The sequence below is a fragment of the Crocodylus porosus genome, unplaced genomic scaffold (assembly GCF_001723895.1).
Source record: "Crocodylus porosus isolate Cpor-Errol unplaced genomic scaffold, CroPor_comp1, whole genome shotgun sequence".
Classification (NCBI taxonomy): domain Eukaryota; kingdom Metazoa; phylum Chordata; order Crocodylia; family Crocodylidae; genus Crocodylus; species Crocodylus porosus.
In genome coordinates, this window is record NW_017728951.1 from 34,709,449 (window position 1) to 34,723,660 (window position 14,212).

At 47.7% G+C, this 14,212-nt stretch overlaps 1 protein-coding gene across 1 annotated transcript in view; it reads right to left on the bottom strand.

Annotated features, from left to right (window-relative positions):
• Positions 1–14,212, bottom strand: part of WDFY4 (WDFY family member 4) — a 285,936-nt gene that overhangs the window by 152,261 nt on the left and 119,463 nt on the right. Inside the window, exons 37-39 of the mRNA XM_019556081.1 lie at positions 7,490–7,608; positions 6,021–6,212; positions 4,184–4,317 (exon numbers count right to left, since the gene is read on the bottom strand). Of these exons, the coding sequence (XP_019411626.1) occupies positions 4,184–4,317; positions 6,021–6,212; positions 7,490–7,608 (445 nt within the window). The remainder of the gene's footprint in view (positions 1–4,183; positions 4,318–6,020; positions 6,213–7,489; positions 7,609–14,212) is intronic.

Genomic DNA, 14,212 nt, shown 5'->3' on the forward strand with positions numbered 1-14,212 from the left:
GCAATTCATACTTCCAATTCACTTAAGTGCTTTTGAAAAGTCCCTCATTTAGGGACTCCAGGAAGTCCAGGCTGAAGACTAAGGACAAGCTAGGAAATTGGTTCCCTCTCACCAAGATACATCTATCTAAAAAGTGTTGTTCACTCATAAAAAGAAATGCTGGGTAGAGGGGAGGAGGGAAGAAAAGAACATTTGGAATTGTAGTTTTGCCTCTCACTGAGAGGAACAATTTATCAGAGCTGCAAAGCTGTCAGCTGCTGACATGATAAGGAATAACACCAAATGAGTAATGTTTCCTCCAAACCCAGCTCCTTTAATTACAAGCCGCTCCCTTGCAGAAGAGAGACAGAAGATGCAGAAACACCAATTTCATGCACTTGTGCCTGAATAATATCTCCGTGCTGCCTTTTCCAGATGGCAACCTTTTCACTGGAGGAACTAATGATGTGGGCATATTTAGGGAAAAACCAATAACGGAGTCTTTAACCTTCAACAGCAAAAACCATGTTGTACAAAATGTTCCTTGGGATACATTAACAAATATCAATTACATTGCTCACTGAGGTGTAATCAGCTGTAATAATCAAAATTAATTTTAAAAAATAATTAAACAGACCCCAGGGCAAATAGTTGATGCTCTTGCAGTATGACATCACAATCTACACATGTACCTGTAAAGAAGTCGCTCACTTTGTAACCACCAAAGGGATCTTATAGAGCAAGGAGGATCATAGGGTATTCAAAAAACCCTTGCTATACAATAGACCGAGGTGCAGCTTCCACTGCTGGTGAGACAGCTGCCATCTGGGTCAATGCACCAGGGAGCAAGCTACTGACCTACAAAGCCAAAGACATGAGCTATTACAGTTTGAGCTAGAAAACGATATGACTCTCCATCTGGTTATATGAAAAACCCATGTTGTCCACAGATCTGGATAGCGAGAGCCCTGTAGCACATGCATCAGCAGGTTAAACCCAGGATGTCTTAAGGCTGAAAGGGGCAGAGACGGCCTATGCATGCTCCAAAGCAAAGGAACCCAGATTTTACCTATAAGCTAGGGATAGATATTACACATAAACCAGTTTAAGTGATCAGAAACTGGTTTAAACATGTAACAGAAGTAAGTTCAGTGCACATAAACCAGTTTGAAAATGGCTGAAACTGGTTTGAGATAAACCTGGTTGAATGTAGTATCAGACTTAACTGACTGAGCTCAAACTGGTTTATGCAATGTCTGTCCCAGATCCCTTCCTGGTTTAAGTTAAACCACAGTCCCCAGCATCCTGGCATGCTCTCTGGGCTGGGCTCTCTGCTCCAGCCCAGCAGGGCTGGCCCCACTCCTCTGCTGCCTAGCTGGAGCAGGGACAGGCAGTGGCAGACACTAGCCCCAGAAGAGAGCAGGAAAGAGGTCTATTCCCCACCTCCCTCCTCTGTCCCACAAACACAGACCTGCATTTCTCCACTAGCTTCTCCAACAGCAGGGGCATGGCCAGCCCTGGCAGTAGCCTGGGGTGAACTGGCCAAGGAGGAGGTTGAATTACCCCTCCCTGTCCCACCAGCACAAACCCAAACCGGGTGCTCCTCCCTCACTGCCGCAGCAGTGACAGCAGGGCCAGAGGCTGGCCAGGATGGCCCCCTTTGGCCAAGGGGACGGGGTGGGGTGCGGGGTTATTCTCCCCTCTGCTCTCTCTGCTCCCAGGGGACTGCAACCAGGGTCTGCCTGCCCCAACCACTGCTGCCACTCACTTACTGCACAGGGCAAGCGGTGGGATAAGCCTGCTCCTGCCCCCTCCATCAGATGCCAGAGGGAGGGGGGACTACCCCACTACCTTCCCCCTGCCTAAGGGGGCAATGCCAGCTGGGCTCTGGCCACACCCCTGCCCTGCTGCTGGTGTGGCAAGGAGACAGGGCCTTTGATGAGGGCAGCAGCCCCTACCATGGTGTCTGGGGAGCGTGAGCCTCTTCCCAGCGGTGGGGGCTGTGAGCAGGGGGTCAGAGCTGCTATAGACTGTGTGGGGTAAGCAGTGGCACCAGGGCTCGAAAGAGGCCATAGCCTCCCAAAACACTCTAATGCTTTTGCTACCGCTCCCCCCACACCATCCATGGCAAGTTTCCCCACCCCACTCCTACCCACAGCACGGCCCCACCACCAGGAAGAGGCTCGCGCTCCGGGACACCATGACAGGGGATGCCACCCCCATCACAGTTGCTTCCCCTCGCTGATCCAGCAGGGCCAGAGGCTAGCCAGAATGGCCCCTTATGCGGAGTGGGGGGTTATTCCCCCCTCCTTCTAGCGTCTGGCAGAGGGGGCAGGAGGGGGTTCAGCCCATGGCTTGCCCCACGCAGGGAGTGGCAGCAGCGGCAGTGGTCAGGGCAGGCAGCCCCTGCTGCGGTCCCCCAGGGGCAGAGAGGGGGAAGTGGTACAGTGACTTGGGTTCCCTCCCTGCCTCCTCTCCCTCAGGGGGCCATGCTGGCCAGATTCTGGCCATACCCCCGCCACCGCAACAGCAAAGGGGGAGTGCCCAGCAGACTCCAGCTTGAGTCCGTGGGACAGGGAGGAGGGAATTAAACCCCCTCCCTGGCTAGCTCACTCCAGGCTACCACCAGGTTTGGCCACACCCCCAGCAGGGCATGCTCTAGTGCCCCTCGGCTCCCAGCCTGAGCTCTGCAAGTATGTGCCTGAATTTTCTCAGTCCAGAGGGACTGTCTGTTCAGTTGCAAACTGGTTCAACCTAGGCAGATTAGACTAACCTGCAAAGATTGAATCAATTCAGGCTCCAGCTTTTTGAATGTGTCCCTAACCATACTGACCAGCAGTGCCTTCCTCTAGTCTGGCCCTGTTCAAGAACTGACTGCTCATAACAGAAAAGTTATGCTCTTTATTCATGCTACGAATGAACATCCACCAAGGATTTGAAAGAAGCCACCATGTTCATTCAGAAAGGAATTGGATATTTGGCTTACATGGGGCTTTTTAAATTAAACCAAATCACTCTTCTTGGGGACTATATGGAAAAAGACAGTTTAGCTGCATGGTCCCTGTCAGGGAATACTTATGGAACTAGTGGGTCACTGCTGGGCCATCCATATTCTCTCTGCACCCAGCCCTGCTTTCTGCACTCTTCCTCCCAGCCTACCCAGCCCTGCAGCCTGAACTCTCCACAGTGGGCAGAGGTGGTGAGGATAGAGCCATGGAGACAGCTCACCATCCCAGAGTCCATAGCAGAGGTGGGAGATTAATATGTGTTCTTCAAACCCTGGTAATGCAAATATAGCTCAACAAGCAACCTCAAATATTTCTGCTCAGTTTATAAGATGTATGTCGCAAACATGCGTGACAGGCTTTGCTTTGAAGACTTTAGTTTTATCACACCCTGACTTTTGTGACCTTAGCCCTGCCATCAGAATGGTGCAATTTTATTTTTATTTTTCCACTTGCTCCCTGTTCCGCATGGTGCCTAACTATAAACCATGACCTTACTTTAAGACCATGTGCTTAAATTAGGGTGTTTTAATAAAAAAAAGTTTCCTACAAACAGGATATGTACCTAAATCTCCAGAGAGGAAATGAAAGCACACGAATCAATAACAAAAGGTGTGCTTAATCTCTACAGCAGCAATGTAAAACCCAATTAATTGGTGGGCCAGATCCAGAACATGGGAGTTCCTGTGAGCTGGATGACCCACCTCCATATCCGGCCCATGAGGTCTTCTCTCTGTGGCTGCCAGTATTGTTCATCAGTACAGGCAGTCAAGGAGCTAATGCTGTCACTGTGGCCGCAGCTGCTGGAGTTGCAGCATCAGTGCAGCAGCATCCAGGGGGTGAACACCACTGATTTTCATTGCCAGGAGTGACTGAAACCACCTAATTCAGTGGCAGAATTCATCCTCTGGATGCTGTCCATGCTGAGAATGTAACTGCAGCAGTTGTGGCAATGGGGCATCACCAACAGTGGTATTAACCCCTTGGCTGCTGGCAACTGCAGTGAAAAGCCCTGGAGACTGGATGATCCTCCTCCATGAGCCAGATTCAGGTCATAGGCTGTGTCTGACACCCCTGTTCTAGGATATCTATGTGGTACAGTGACTTGGGACCAGAAGTAGTTTAACTTAATTAGTTCTTCTGAGAAACAGGATATCTTAGTGTGGGTGGAACAATGAAAATTTTAAAATGGAGGTTACCTCAGATTTGCATCCTGTTTCCTTTGTATATCTTCCAGGTATCAACCTCATTGCTGATGACCAGCTTTCTGTCCAGGAATTGTGCTTGCTCTGACCTGACATTGCTTTACTTTGGAGTGCCTTCTTTTCAGAGGCTGCAGAACAGAAAAAAATGCTTAGGAAGTAAAAATGAACGCTTGTCCTGAGTGTGGGTGGGAGGCTAGAATCTGTTTTAGACATTAGCCAATACAGCAGTAGAGACTCACTACATCTGGTCTGTCTCTGCATTTATGAGGGTGGGAATGCATCCGTATGTGCTTTGGAGTTGTACTGCCTGCCTTTGCAGGTCCTATAACCCTGGAAGCATATTATCAGTTCTCCCCACTACCTACTCACAAGCAAAGTTGCTGTCCACATCTAGTGTAATGCTATATTTTAGTACCTATATAATGCTGGTTTGGCTAAGTATCACCTCACCCCTCCAAACCCCCATATTACTCTATTTATAACTAAAATAATGGGGTTTGAGAACCTTGAGTACCTCCATTGAGCTCAAAAGGGTTAACTCAGGGCAAATTTAACCCAGGTTCTCCATGTGTTGCCTTCCAAGGAGGTAGGGAGTACTATGAGTAAAACTGTTAGATAGACTCTTCAGGGTTTTTTTGGATGCTGCAGCAAATGGAAGAAATCAGGTGTTGTTTGTGTTTACCAGACGCTTGCTCTACTTACTTCTTATGGGGATTTATTAGTTCAGCCCCTTCCCAGGTGTTAATCTAGGAAGCACAGAAGGTACAGCTTGACATGGGTAATGGTAACTGTAAGCCATTTTCATGTATTAAAGGTTCTGGGCTTCTCCAGGTGCCAAAATACCCCCTTAGAATGAGTTAAAATGATCTAAGAATACTCTAATGGATGGTAGCTGCAGTATAGTCCATCAGGAGCCCATGGAAAATCAGGAGAAAGCCTGAATCTCTGCTACTGAGGTTCCCTCTTCCAACCAGGACATGCACCATTCTTCCCCTCCATACTAAAGCTTGTGAGGGTCCTGTGCTGCATGGCTGAGCCAAGGGACTTGTCTCCCAGCAACTTGCAACAGAAAGCAAGCCCTTATACACCACTAAATAAGTGTGAAGAACCTAACAAAATAGGAATGTAGGACTGAAAGGGGCCTTCTGTGCTGTCAAGCTCAGTCCCTGGAACTGGTGAGACAAAATCTGCCCTCTAAGGCTACATCCAAATGAGCATGGATGTTTGGCTTCTCAGGGACAAGCAGCAGGAGCACACCTTGCGCCCCAGATATGTGTCCCTGGGGAATGCCTAGGTCATGCTCGCTTTGGCAGATGGCAAGTTACCCCAGGAGTGGTAGGGGAAGCTGAGGCCAGCACTGTGCTGGCCCCAGCAGCCTTACCTGGGGTCCTTGGGGCCTCCCAGGGCTGCAGCAGTGGCAATTCTGGCAGATGCAGCATGGACCTGGGCAGCCCGGCTCCGCTTTTTAGCAGCGTGTGCTGCCCATGCATGCACTGCTCCAGTTTTTTTCCCCATGTGTTTTTTTTTATCCCTGGTTAACCACAGGAGGAAAAAATGGAGTAGCACATGCACCAGCAGTGCACCCTTGCAGTGCAGAGAACACCTGACTGTGTGGTATGTGATGCTGCAGACGTGTTTGTGGTGCTACATACCACATGGCTGCACTTGTCTGGATGTGCCCTGAGTAATTATAGAGTAAGGGCCCATAGTGTCTGGGCTGGAATGTGTAGTAGGAGACTATAACTAAGAAATCAGTGCCCTTTCAATAAGCGTTACAGTTACTGCAGCGCTACTGCTATCTGTAGTAAGTGCTCCATTAAAGATCAGAGACCTATGAAATTCTGCCAAGCCTTTGCCATCATTTCTTCCCACAGAGGCGTGATCTCTACTATCTTCACTTCCCTCTCTGTGTCTCCTGCCTTTACAGAGAGGTCCATTTTGTAGGTGTCCTCCAGAACCTGCTGCCTTTGGGAGATGAGCTGCCTCCAGATGACATCAATGATTTTCAGAATCTCTTGCTGAACTAGAAAACAAAGAAAGCTGCAAGTGAGGAAAGAGCTTTTTGCTTGATAGAGGTGAACAAGCAGTAATTGAAGCAAAACCTTTGCTCAGTTATACTGCGGCCAATCTCAAATAATTCTATGGAATGCAAAGGAGCAGCATAACAGCACTCCACCACTGTTAGGGAGGTAACTTTTGGAAGATAACTCTGGTAAAGTGGCTTTGGTGAGTGGGCAAAAAAAACCCAAATAAACCCTGTCAAGTTTCCTTTCTGATGTTGAACCATGTTAGAGTAAGGTAATTACTGGGGTATGTCCAGCTCTCTCAGTATGCTGGACTGCCAAACTGCTGTTACAATACTGTCATTTTGCAGAAATGATGGCAGTTGGCAGCAGGAAGCTCCCAAATGCCTATTTTAATTAAAAACCTCATTTTCCATTGTAATCCATTTCCCAGCCCCTGCACAGGGAGAGGTGCTACTACACAGGGAAAGCTGCTACTCACAGTGGGAACTTTCATAGACTACTGTGTGGTTCAGAATAAGTTGCCTACCATATGGTTACCTACCACAGGGAGCAGAAAAGCTCTTCAAAGCGAATTTCATTGTGAAGCTGCTTAAAATACCAAATGAATGATTGTGAGCCTTAAACATTGCAGATAAAAGTTAGACCACCTGAAAATCCCTATCCTTCCTAGATGCCAGTAGGGGTTCAATAGAGAATGAGGTGCTTTTTTCCCCACCACCCAAGCTACCTCCTCCATTTCTCCTCTAGCATGATACTGTGAAAGCTGCAGACATACCCTTTCTAGTTTACTTACAGAACCATTTATGTATAAAATATTTCCATAACAAACAGTTATTTTCCAGCTCAGAACAAATGGAGTGAGCTCTAATTACTAGAAAAGGAAGCCAGCCCTACTTTGCCTGCTACTTTAGTAACAGCAACAGTAAGATTTTATATTAAACTTCTCCTACACAAAGCCATTCACACACTGATTACTTACAACTAGCAGGTCCCTGTGAGTGGTATTCATTGCACATATAGAGAAATTAAGGCAGAACAAGACTAATAATCTGCCAGCACAATCAGCATCAAAAGAACAGATCAGAAAACCCTTGCTCTCACCTTCATTCTCTGGCCATTAGATTAAATGTCTCACTGGATTTTCAGATGGCAGCTACACAAAAAAATCTTTGTAAGTCTAAAAATCTGTCTATCCTGTCCTGAAAAGATTTCTTTTGGATGAGGGATTGTTTTGCTCCCCTAAAAACGATGGATCCCATGTGCCATGCATTACCTTCATCTGGAGCAGGGATATCATCTCTTCTACACTTCTCCTCTTCACTTGGAGCCAGGAAAATTTGGCGATAGGATGCTAACCTTGGTTTTGCATCCACTCCAAAACCCTCTGGATAGCTGTTAGCAAACAGAATAGCAGAGTGAGTGAGAATTCAAACACTCTCCATATCATGTCAATGTAACTGAAATAAACAAGAGCAAGGTATTTTTACCTAATCTTCCATGCTTTAGTTATTCAAAACTCCTAGTCTCTGTAATAACCAGATTATCCTTGGTTCTATTATTAATACAGAACCACAATGCTGAGCCTTTACTGACAGACCATGGACCAACAGGGTTTTCAGCCATCATTGTGATCTCTCTGCTTCTGCACTATACTTGTGGTTCTTCCCTTTCTTCAGCTTACGTAGACTAATACCTTGTGATAGTGACTGTCTACTGCTTTGTTTACATAACTCCTAGAACAAAGGGGCCCTAATCATGGTGGTATCTCAGGGTTATAGGATGATTATGGCTGGCCCATAACACAACTAGTATTCATAGGATTAATGACAAGGGTGCCAAAAATACTAAGACTGTGAAAAAAGGGCTTCTGATTGTAAACTTTTGGGTAGTGTGTTTATCATCATATGGGCAGAAGATACCAGGACATTCAGAGTTAAAGTTTCATTTAAAAGAAACTCAAATATGGATATGTAAGAAGTGTCTGGTTACAATACCCATCCAACCTTAAGCCTGCCTGATCATGATGCCATACAGAAAAAAATAATGAAAAAAAATTCTAATCTATGTAATAAAAATATTTGAATTAAATGTAGGACATAAACACTACAGTGCTAAAGTAGCCACGGCAGGGTTTTTGCCTGGTACTAGTACATGGCAAAAGGAAAGCTGCTTGGGTAATTTAAGAGTGAATTTATTTTTTCTAAGTATAATATGAATTCTGAATTTCCTGGATTGTGGTGTTTGCTTTCAGAATAACTGTAACTACACTCTAATTTTTTTAGGTTTCTGTTATTACTATATATATTCAACCTTAACTCCATCTCAACAGCTTTTTGTTTGTGAATTGTTGTTTGAATTGGAATAAGAATAAATGCAGAGACAGCTCTGGAAGAGTGGTATATCTTAAACAGGATCCTGCTTCTCTGGATCCAATTTAGAAAGAGCACATTAAATGGATTCCTGAACCTCAGGGGAGCACAGACGGATTTCACTGACCCAGCAAACACAATTCTGCTCACTAAAGCTCTGCCAAGAACTCACTTCTTTTGCCAAAAAACCTCCAAAATTATTCCATAACTAATGCCAGCAAGAATGTCCCTGATGCGTCACCTGTGATAAAAGCCAATATATGTGGGTGGGAATTCTGGCCCAGTTGAAGTCAATGGTAAAATTCCAAATAACCTCAATTAGCACCAGGATTTTACCCTGTGTGCCTAAAAAACAGCTATAAATAGCAGTAGCCTTCAGAAACATTTCAAAAGATCCATGTATAGCTTATCTCCTTTAAATCTAGCCTCAGAAAAACTGCTCTGCTGGATCAGAACAGTGATCCATCTAATGAAGTAGTACATCTAATGAAATTTCCCAAACTGTACCAGATGTCCCAGAGAATGGCCACCCACAAGCATATGTGGTGTATCTAAGTGATACTACTATATCAGAGGGGAAAAATATTTCCAGGGCCCCATGTAGTGGTGGTCTTGTAGGCCAACACCTATGAAGCAAACTCAAGCAGCCGTTATTCTTACCTGCAGAGCACAGCAATGATGTTGTTAGGCATGAACAGTAGATTTATGAAAATACTTAAAGCTACTTCTGAATAACAGTTAAAGAATGTACTGTTTCCAGCTCTACAGGTATTCTCTATGTAGCCTCAAAAGCCATAGCTGTTTCTTCAAGTACCTAATCCAGTTTTGTTTGCTAAACTGTTTGCCTCAATAGTATCAAGCAGCAGTGAGTTCCTCAGATGAATGGTATCTTGTGTGAAAAAGCATTGCCTTTCACCTTGCTTTATGTGCTGTGTCTTTAAATTCCACTCATGTTTCATAAACGTCCTTGCTGTATGGAGAGTGAGTGATGATGCAAATGATGTGGTACTCTGCTTGTCTGCAGCTTACAAGATTCACACAAAGGAATGGAAATCAGAAAAATGACTCACCCTGCGCAAATCACTTTACCTATTTGGGAAAATTCCTCATCTGTAAATTGGGGTTCTTACACAACCATTTCTTGGTTCCAGCTCCCCCACCACACCAGTCTCCTGACTATATTACCTCCTTAGAGCAGCCTGACATTAGTTTAACCCATGTTGGGTGTGTCTACATGTTGCCCTACACACTACGTTGCCACATGGTGTGCTACGGCAATGTAGCAATCATGTGTATCTACACGTGATTGTCAGCCTCATCACCATAGTGGTGCGCTTCACGGGTATAGTGCAAAGCTATAGCAACGTAGCAGTGAAATTTAACCATGCACCACATTCACAGCCCAGTAACTACTCATACTGTGTTGTGCTTTAGTACTTCCAAAGGCGTAGCAACGTCACTGTACAGCGATGTGAAGATGCGCCTGTTAGGTAACAGAATGTGGAGATACTCCTTACAAGAGAAGTCTTAACTTTGCTACCTAAAATGGTACTTGGCACATTTTAAGACTTGAGACGCTCAGAGGATAGCATTTTAAGTGTCGTTTACATGTCCTAAGTGTAACATGCAACAGGGCCCTAACAATACTGACTCATGTAAAATATCTAAACCAAGGTCTGACTTGTAAGAGATTTCAGACAGGCCAGATAACATTCAGATCAGTTTGTCTGAAACCAGTTTTTAACTTTACCCATACATTTTCAAATTAAAGACAACAAAAAGCTGAATTAGTAACATCTGGTGCTTACCATACACTATATACATAAATATTTTCCTATAAGGCTGTAGGAGACAAGCCTAGGGCAATGGACTCAGACTACAGCAAAGGTCATTTAAATTGGAGATTAGGTAGAACTTTCTTACTATGAGGGTGGTCAGGCATTGGAAAAGGCCACCTGGAGCGGTTGTGGAACATCCATCCAGGGAAATTTTCAAAGAGCATGTTTGACAGATACTTGGCTGGAATGGTTTAGTTAGGGATGATCCTGTTTTGAGCAGGAGACTGAATTAGATGACCTCATGAGGTCCCTCCCAGCTCTAATTTTGTATGATCTAACTATCTGATGATGCATTTATGCAATCTGTGTAAGCAATATGGCTAGCGGAAAATTTTTTATCTATCTTTCTGATTAAAAAGAATTAGCCCGCTGCATCCCCATGAGCCCAGGGACCCTAGCAGTGACCACAGGACCCCTGACGAGCCGCGGCCTGTTGGCAGGTAAGCAGGGGCCCGTGGAGGGAGGGACCTAGCCAGCTGAGAGAGGGCTAAGTGGGCTGAGGAGGGTCATGCCCCCCGCCCGGCTCCTACTTCGCCCAGCCCCCCAGGGAGCTGTGTGACTGGAGCCTCGCGAACAGGCCACTCAAACAGGCATGCTTCTGGGCCTGATGCACGAGTTAGCACGGGAGTTCACACAGGAGGGTGAGTGGGAGGGCCCAAGGCCCTGCCTGTGAGTCCCCCAGAGTAGAGTGTCCCAGCCAGAGCCAGCCCACCAGCGGCATGACACCGATGGGCACGCGCCACACCCTGAGGGTCTCCTCGGGGTCTGCGGTGCCCCCCTCTGGCACCTCAGAGACGGCCACACAGACAAAGCCCATGGTCCCAGGCTCCACGCAGATGGCGCCCCTGGCTCTTGGCTGCGGGGGCTGCCTGTCCCTTTTTCAGGCTCTGTGGCCAGGGAGCATGGCTACCTCCCCTTGTGGGGTCTGCTCCCTACTGGGGTCTCTGGCACGCCAGGTGAAGGAGCTCCAGGCCACAGTCCAGAGACTGCATGCCATCAGGGACTGTGAGCAGGAGATAGACTCCTACTGCCAGGCCCTTCTCCCCCAGGAGATGGAGGGTAGACCATGGTCTCCCTCCAGGACAAGGGAGGACCCGGAGACCTCCCCTTCTGTCCAGCCATGGGGTTGGACCAAGGTGGTCAAGGGCCCTGGGGCTCGCTGCACCAAGGCCCCTGCTCTGCTGGAGCTTTGCAACAGGTACAAGCCTCTTGCAGCCCCAGCAGAGCCTGCTGAGTTGCCAGCTCCCGCAGGCAACACAGATGACACTGTATCTACCCTCCCCACTCTCCCCAAGACAAAACGCGAAGTGTTTGTTGTGGGAGACTCCATCCTGAGGGGGACTGAGGGGGCAATCTGCTGCCCTGACCCCTTAGCCTGGGAAGTTCGCTGCTTCCTGGGGGCCCGCATCCGAGACATTGCAGAGAAGATTCCTAAACTCCTCCAGCCCACAGACCACTATCCCATGTTCCTCATCCATGTGGGCACAAATGACACGGCTCGGAGTGCTCCTCGCTGGGTCTTGAGGCACTTCAGGGATTTGGGTGCGGGGCTAAAGGGTCTGGGAGCACAGGTGGTGTTTTCTTCGATCCTCCCAGTCTCTGACTATGGGCTGAGGAGGGAGAGGAGGATCCAGGTAGTCAACCAAAGATTGAGGCACTGGTGTCATCAGGAAGGTTTTGGCTTCCATGACCACAGTCTGTTCTTTGGAGAAAGAGGCAGCAAGCTCTTGGGAAGGGATGGCCTCCACCTCTCTCTGTTGGGGAGGAGGCTCTTCTCAGCTAAACTGGCTGACCTGCTCCACCGGGCTTTAAACTAAGCCCGCTGGGGGATGGGGGGACTACTGCCACTGCTGGCCCACCGAGTGGCCCTTGCAAAGCCAGCAGGCCAAGGCACATAAGGGATCCCACCCCAGTCCCAGCCCAGGAACAAAATGTAGGCAAGGCAAGGGCCCCTAAGGGGACACTTGCGTGTCTATACACAAATGCCAGGAGCCTGGGGAATAAACAGGAGGAATTTGTTCTCCTCCTAAATCATGACTATGATGTCATGGCGCAGGGGATATAATAGTGGGGGTCTACTACAGACCCCCTACCCAGAGTCAAGACCTCGACCAGGAGTTCACCAGGGAATTGGCTGAGGCCGCACAATCCTGGTGTATGGTTGTCATGGGAGACTAACTACCCAGACATCTCATGGGAGGAGTGCTCGGCCAAATCTGAGCAGTCGCAAAGCTTTCTCTCATGTGTGGACGACCTCTATCTGACGCAGAAAGTCTACGGGCCAACAAGAGGTAAAGCACTGCTCAACCTCATACTGGCAACCGGGGATGACCTAATTGGCAACCTAACAATCGAAGGGAAGCTGGGTGACAGTGATCATGAACTGATCACCTTCACCATCTGCCGTAAAGCTGGCAAGTCAGTCAGCAACACAGAAGTCCTTGACTTCAGAAAAGCTGACTTTGACAAGATAAGGACGCTTGTCAGAGAGGCCCTAAAAGGCCACAACCCAATGGAGAGGGGAGTTCAGGATGCATGGATGCTCCTCAAGTGAGCAATCCTGGATGCACAAGCAAAGCTCATCCCGTCTCAGAAGAAAGGCAGCAAAAGGGCACAGCAGCCCCCTTGGCTCTCCAGGGAACTGGCAGACCTCCTGCATCTTAAAAGAAAGACCTGCAAAGGATGGAGGACTGGAACTGCCACCAAAGAGGAATACTCTGCTTTAGTCCAGACTTGCAGAGAGGAAATCAGGAAAATAAAGGCTGAGCTGGAACTCTAGCTAGCTACAAATATCAAGGAAATTAAAAAGTCCTTTGTTAGATATGTGGGGAGCCAGAGGAAAAGCAAGGGCAACGTTAGACCCCTGCTAAACCAGATGGGGCAACTGACAACTGACGCCCAGGAAAAAGCAAACTTGTTAAATGGGTACTTTGCATCAGTTTTTGCATCAGCCCCATGAGACAGCCCTGCCCACTATGAGTCAGGGAGGCCTGGGTGAGGGAGATTCCTTGCCCTCCATCGAAGTTGACCTCATGAAGGAACACCTCGACAGGCTGGATACCTTCAAGCCAGCTGGCCCTGATGGGTTACACCCAAGGGTATTCAGGGAGCTGGCGAGCATCATAGCTCAGCCCCTGGCATGGATCTTTGAGAGTTCTTGGCGCTCTGGTGAAGTGCCCGATGACTGGAAGAGGGCCAGTGTGGTGCCTATCTTCAAGAAAGGGAGGGAAGTAGATCCGGCAAACTACAGGCCCATCAGCCTGACCACTATCCTGGGGAAAGTCTTGGAAAAGATTATCAAGGAGGCCTTCCTTAACAGGCTAGCTGAAGGCAATATCCTGAGGGATACCCAGCACGGGTTTCTTGCGGGGAGGTCTTGCTTGACCAATCTCATTTCCTTTTATGACCAGGTGACTTATCACCTGGACAAGGGGGAAGAGATTGACGTCGTATACCTCAACTTTAAAAAAGCCTTTGATCTGGCATCCCATGATCACCTCTTGGCTAAACTGGCTAACTGCGGCCTTGACATCCCCACGATCCACTGGCTGAGGAACTGGCTCCACGGTAGGACCCAGAGGGTGGTGGTCAATGACAGCCAATCGTCTTGGTGCGCTGTGACTGGTGGAGACTCACGAGGCTCTGTCATAGGGCCTATACTGTTTAACATATTCATCAATGATGTGGACATTGGTGTCAGAAGTGGACTGGCCAAGTTCGCTGACAACACCAAACTCTGGGGTAAAGCAGTCACACCTGAGGATAGCAGGGTGATCCAGGCAGATCTGG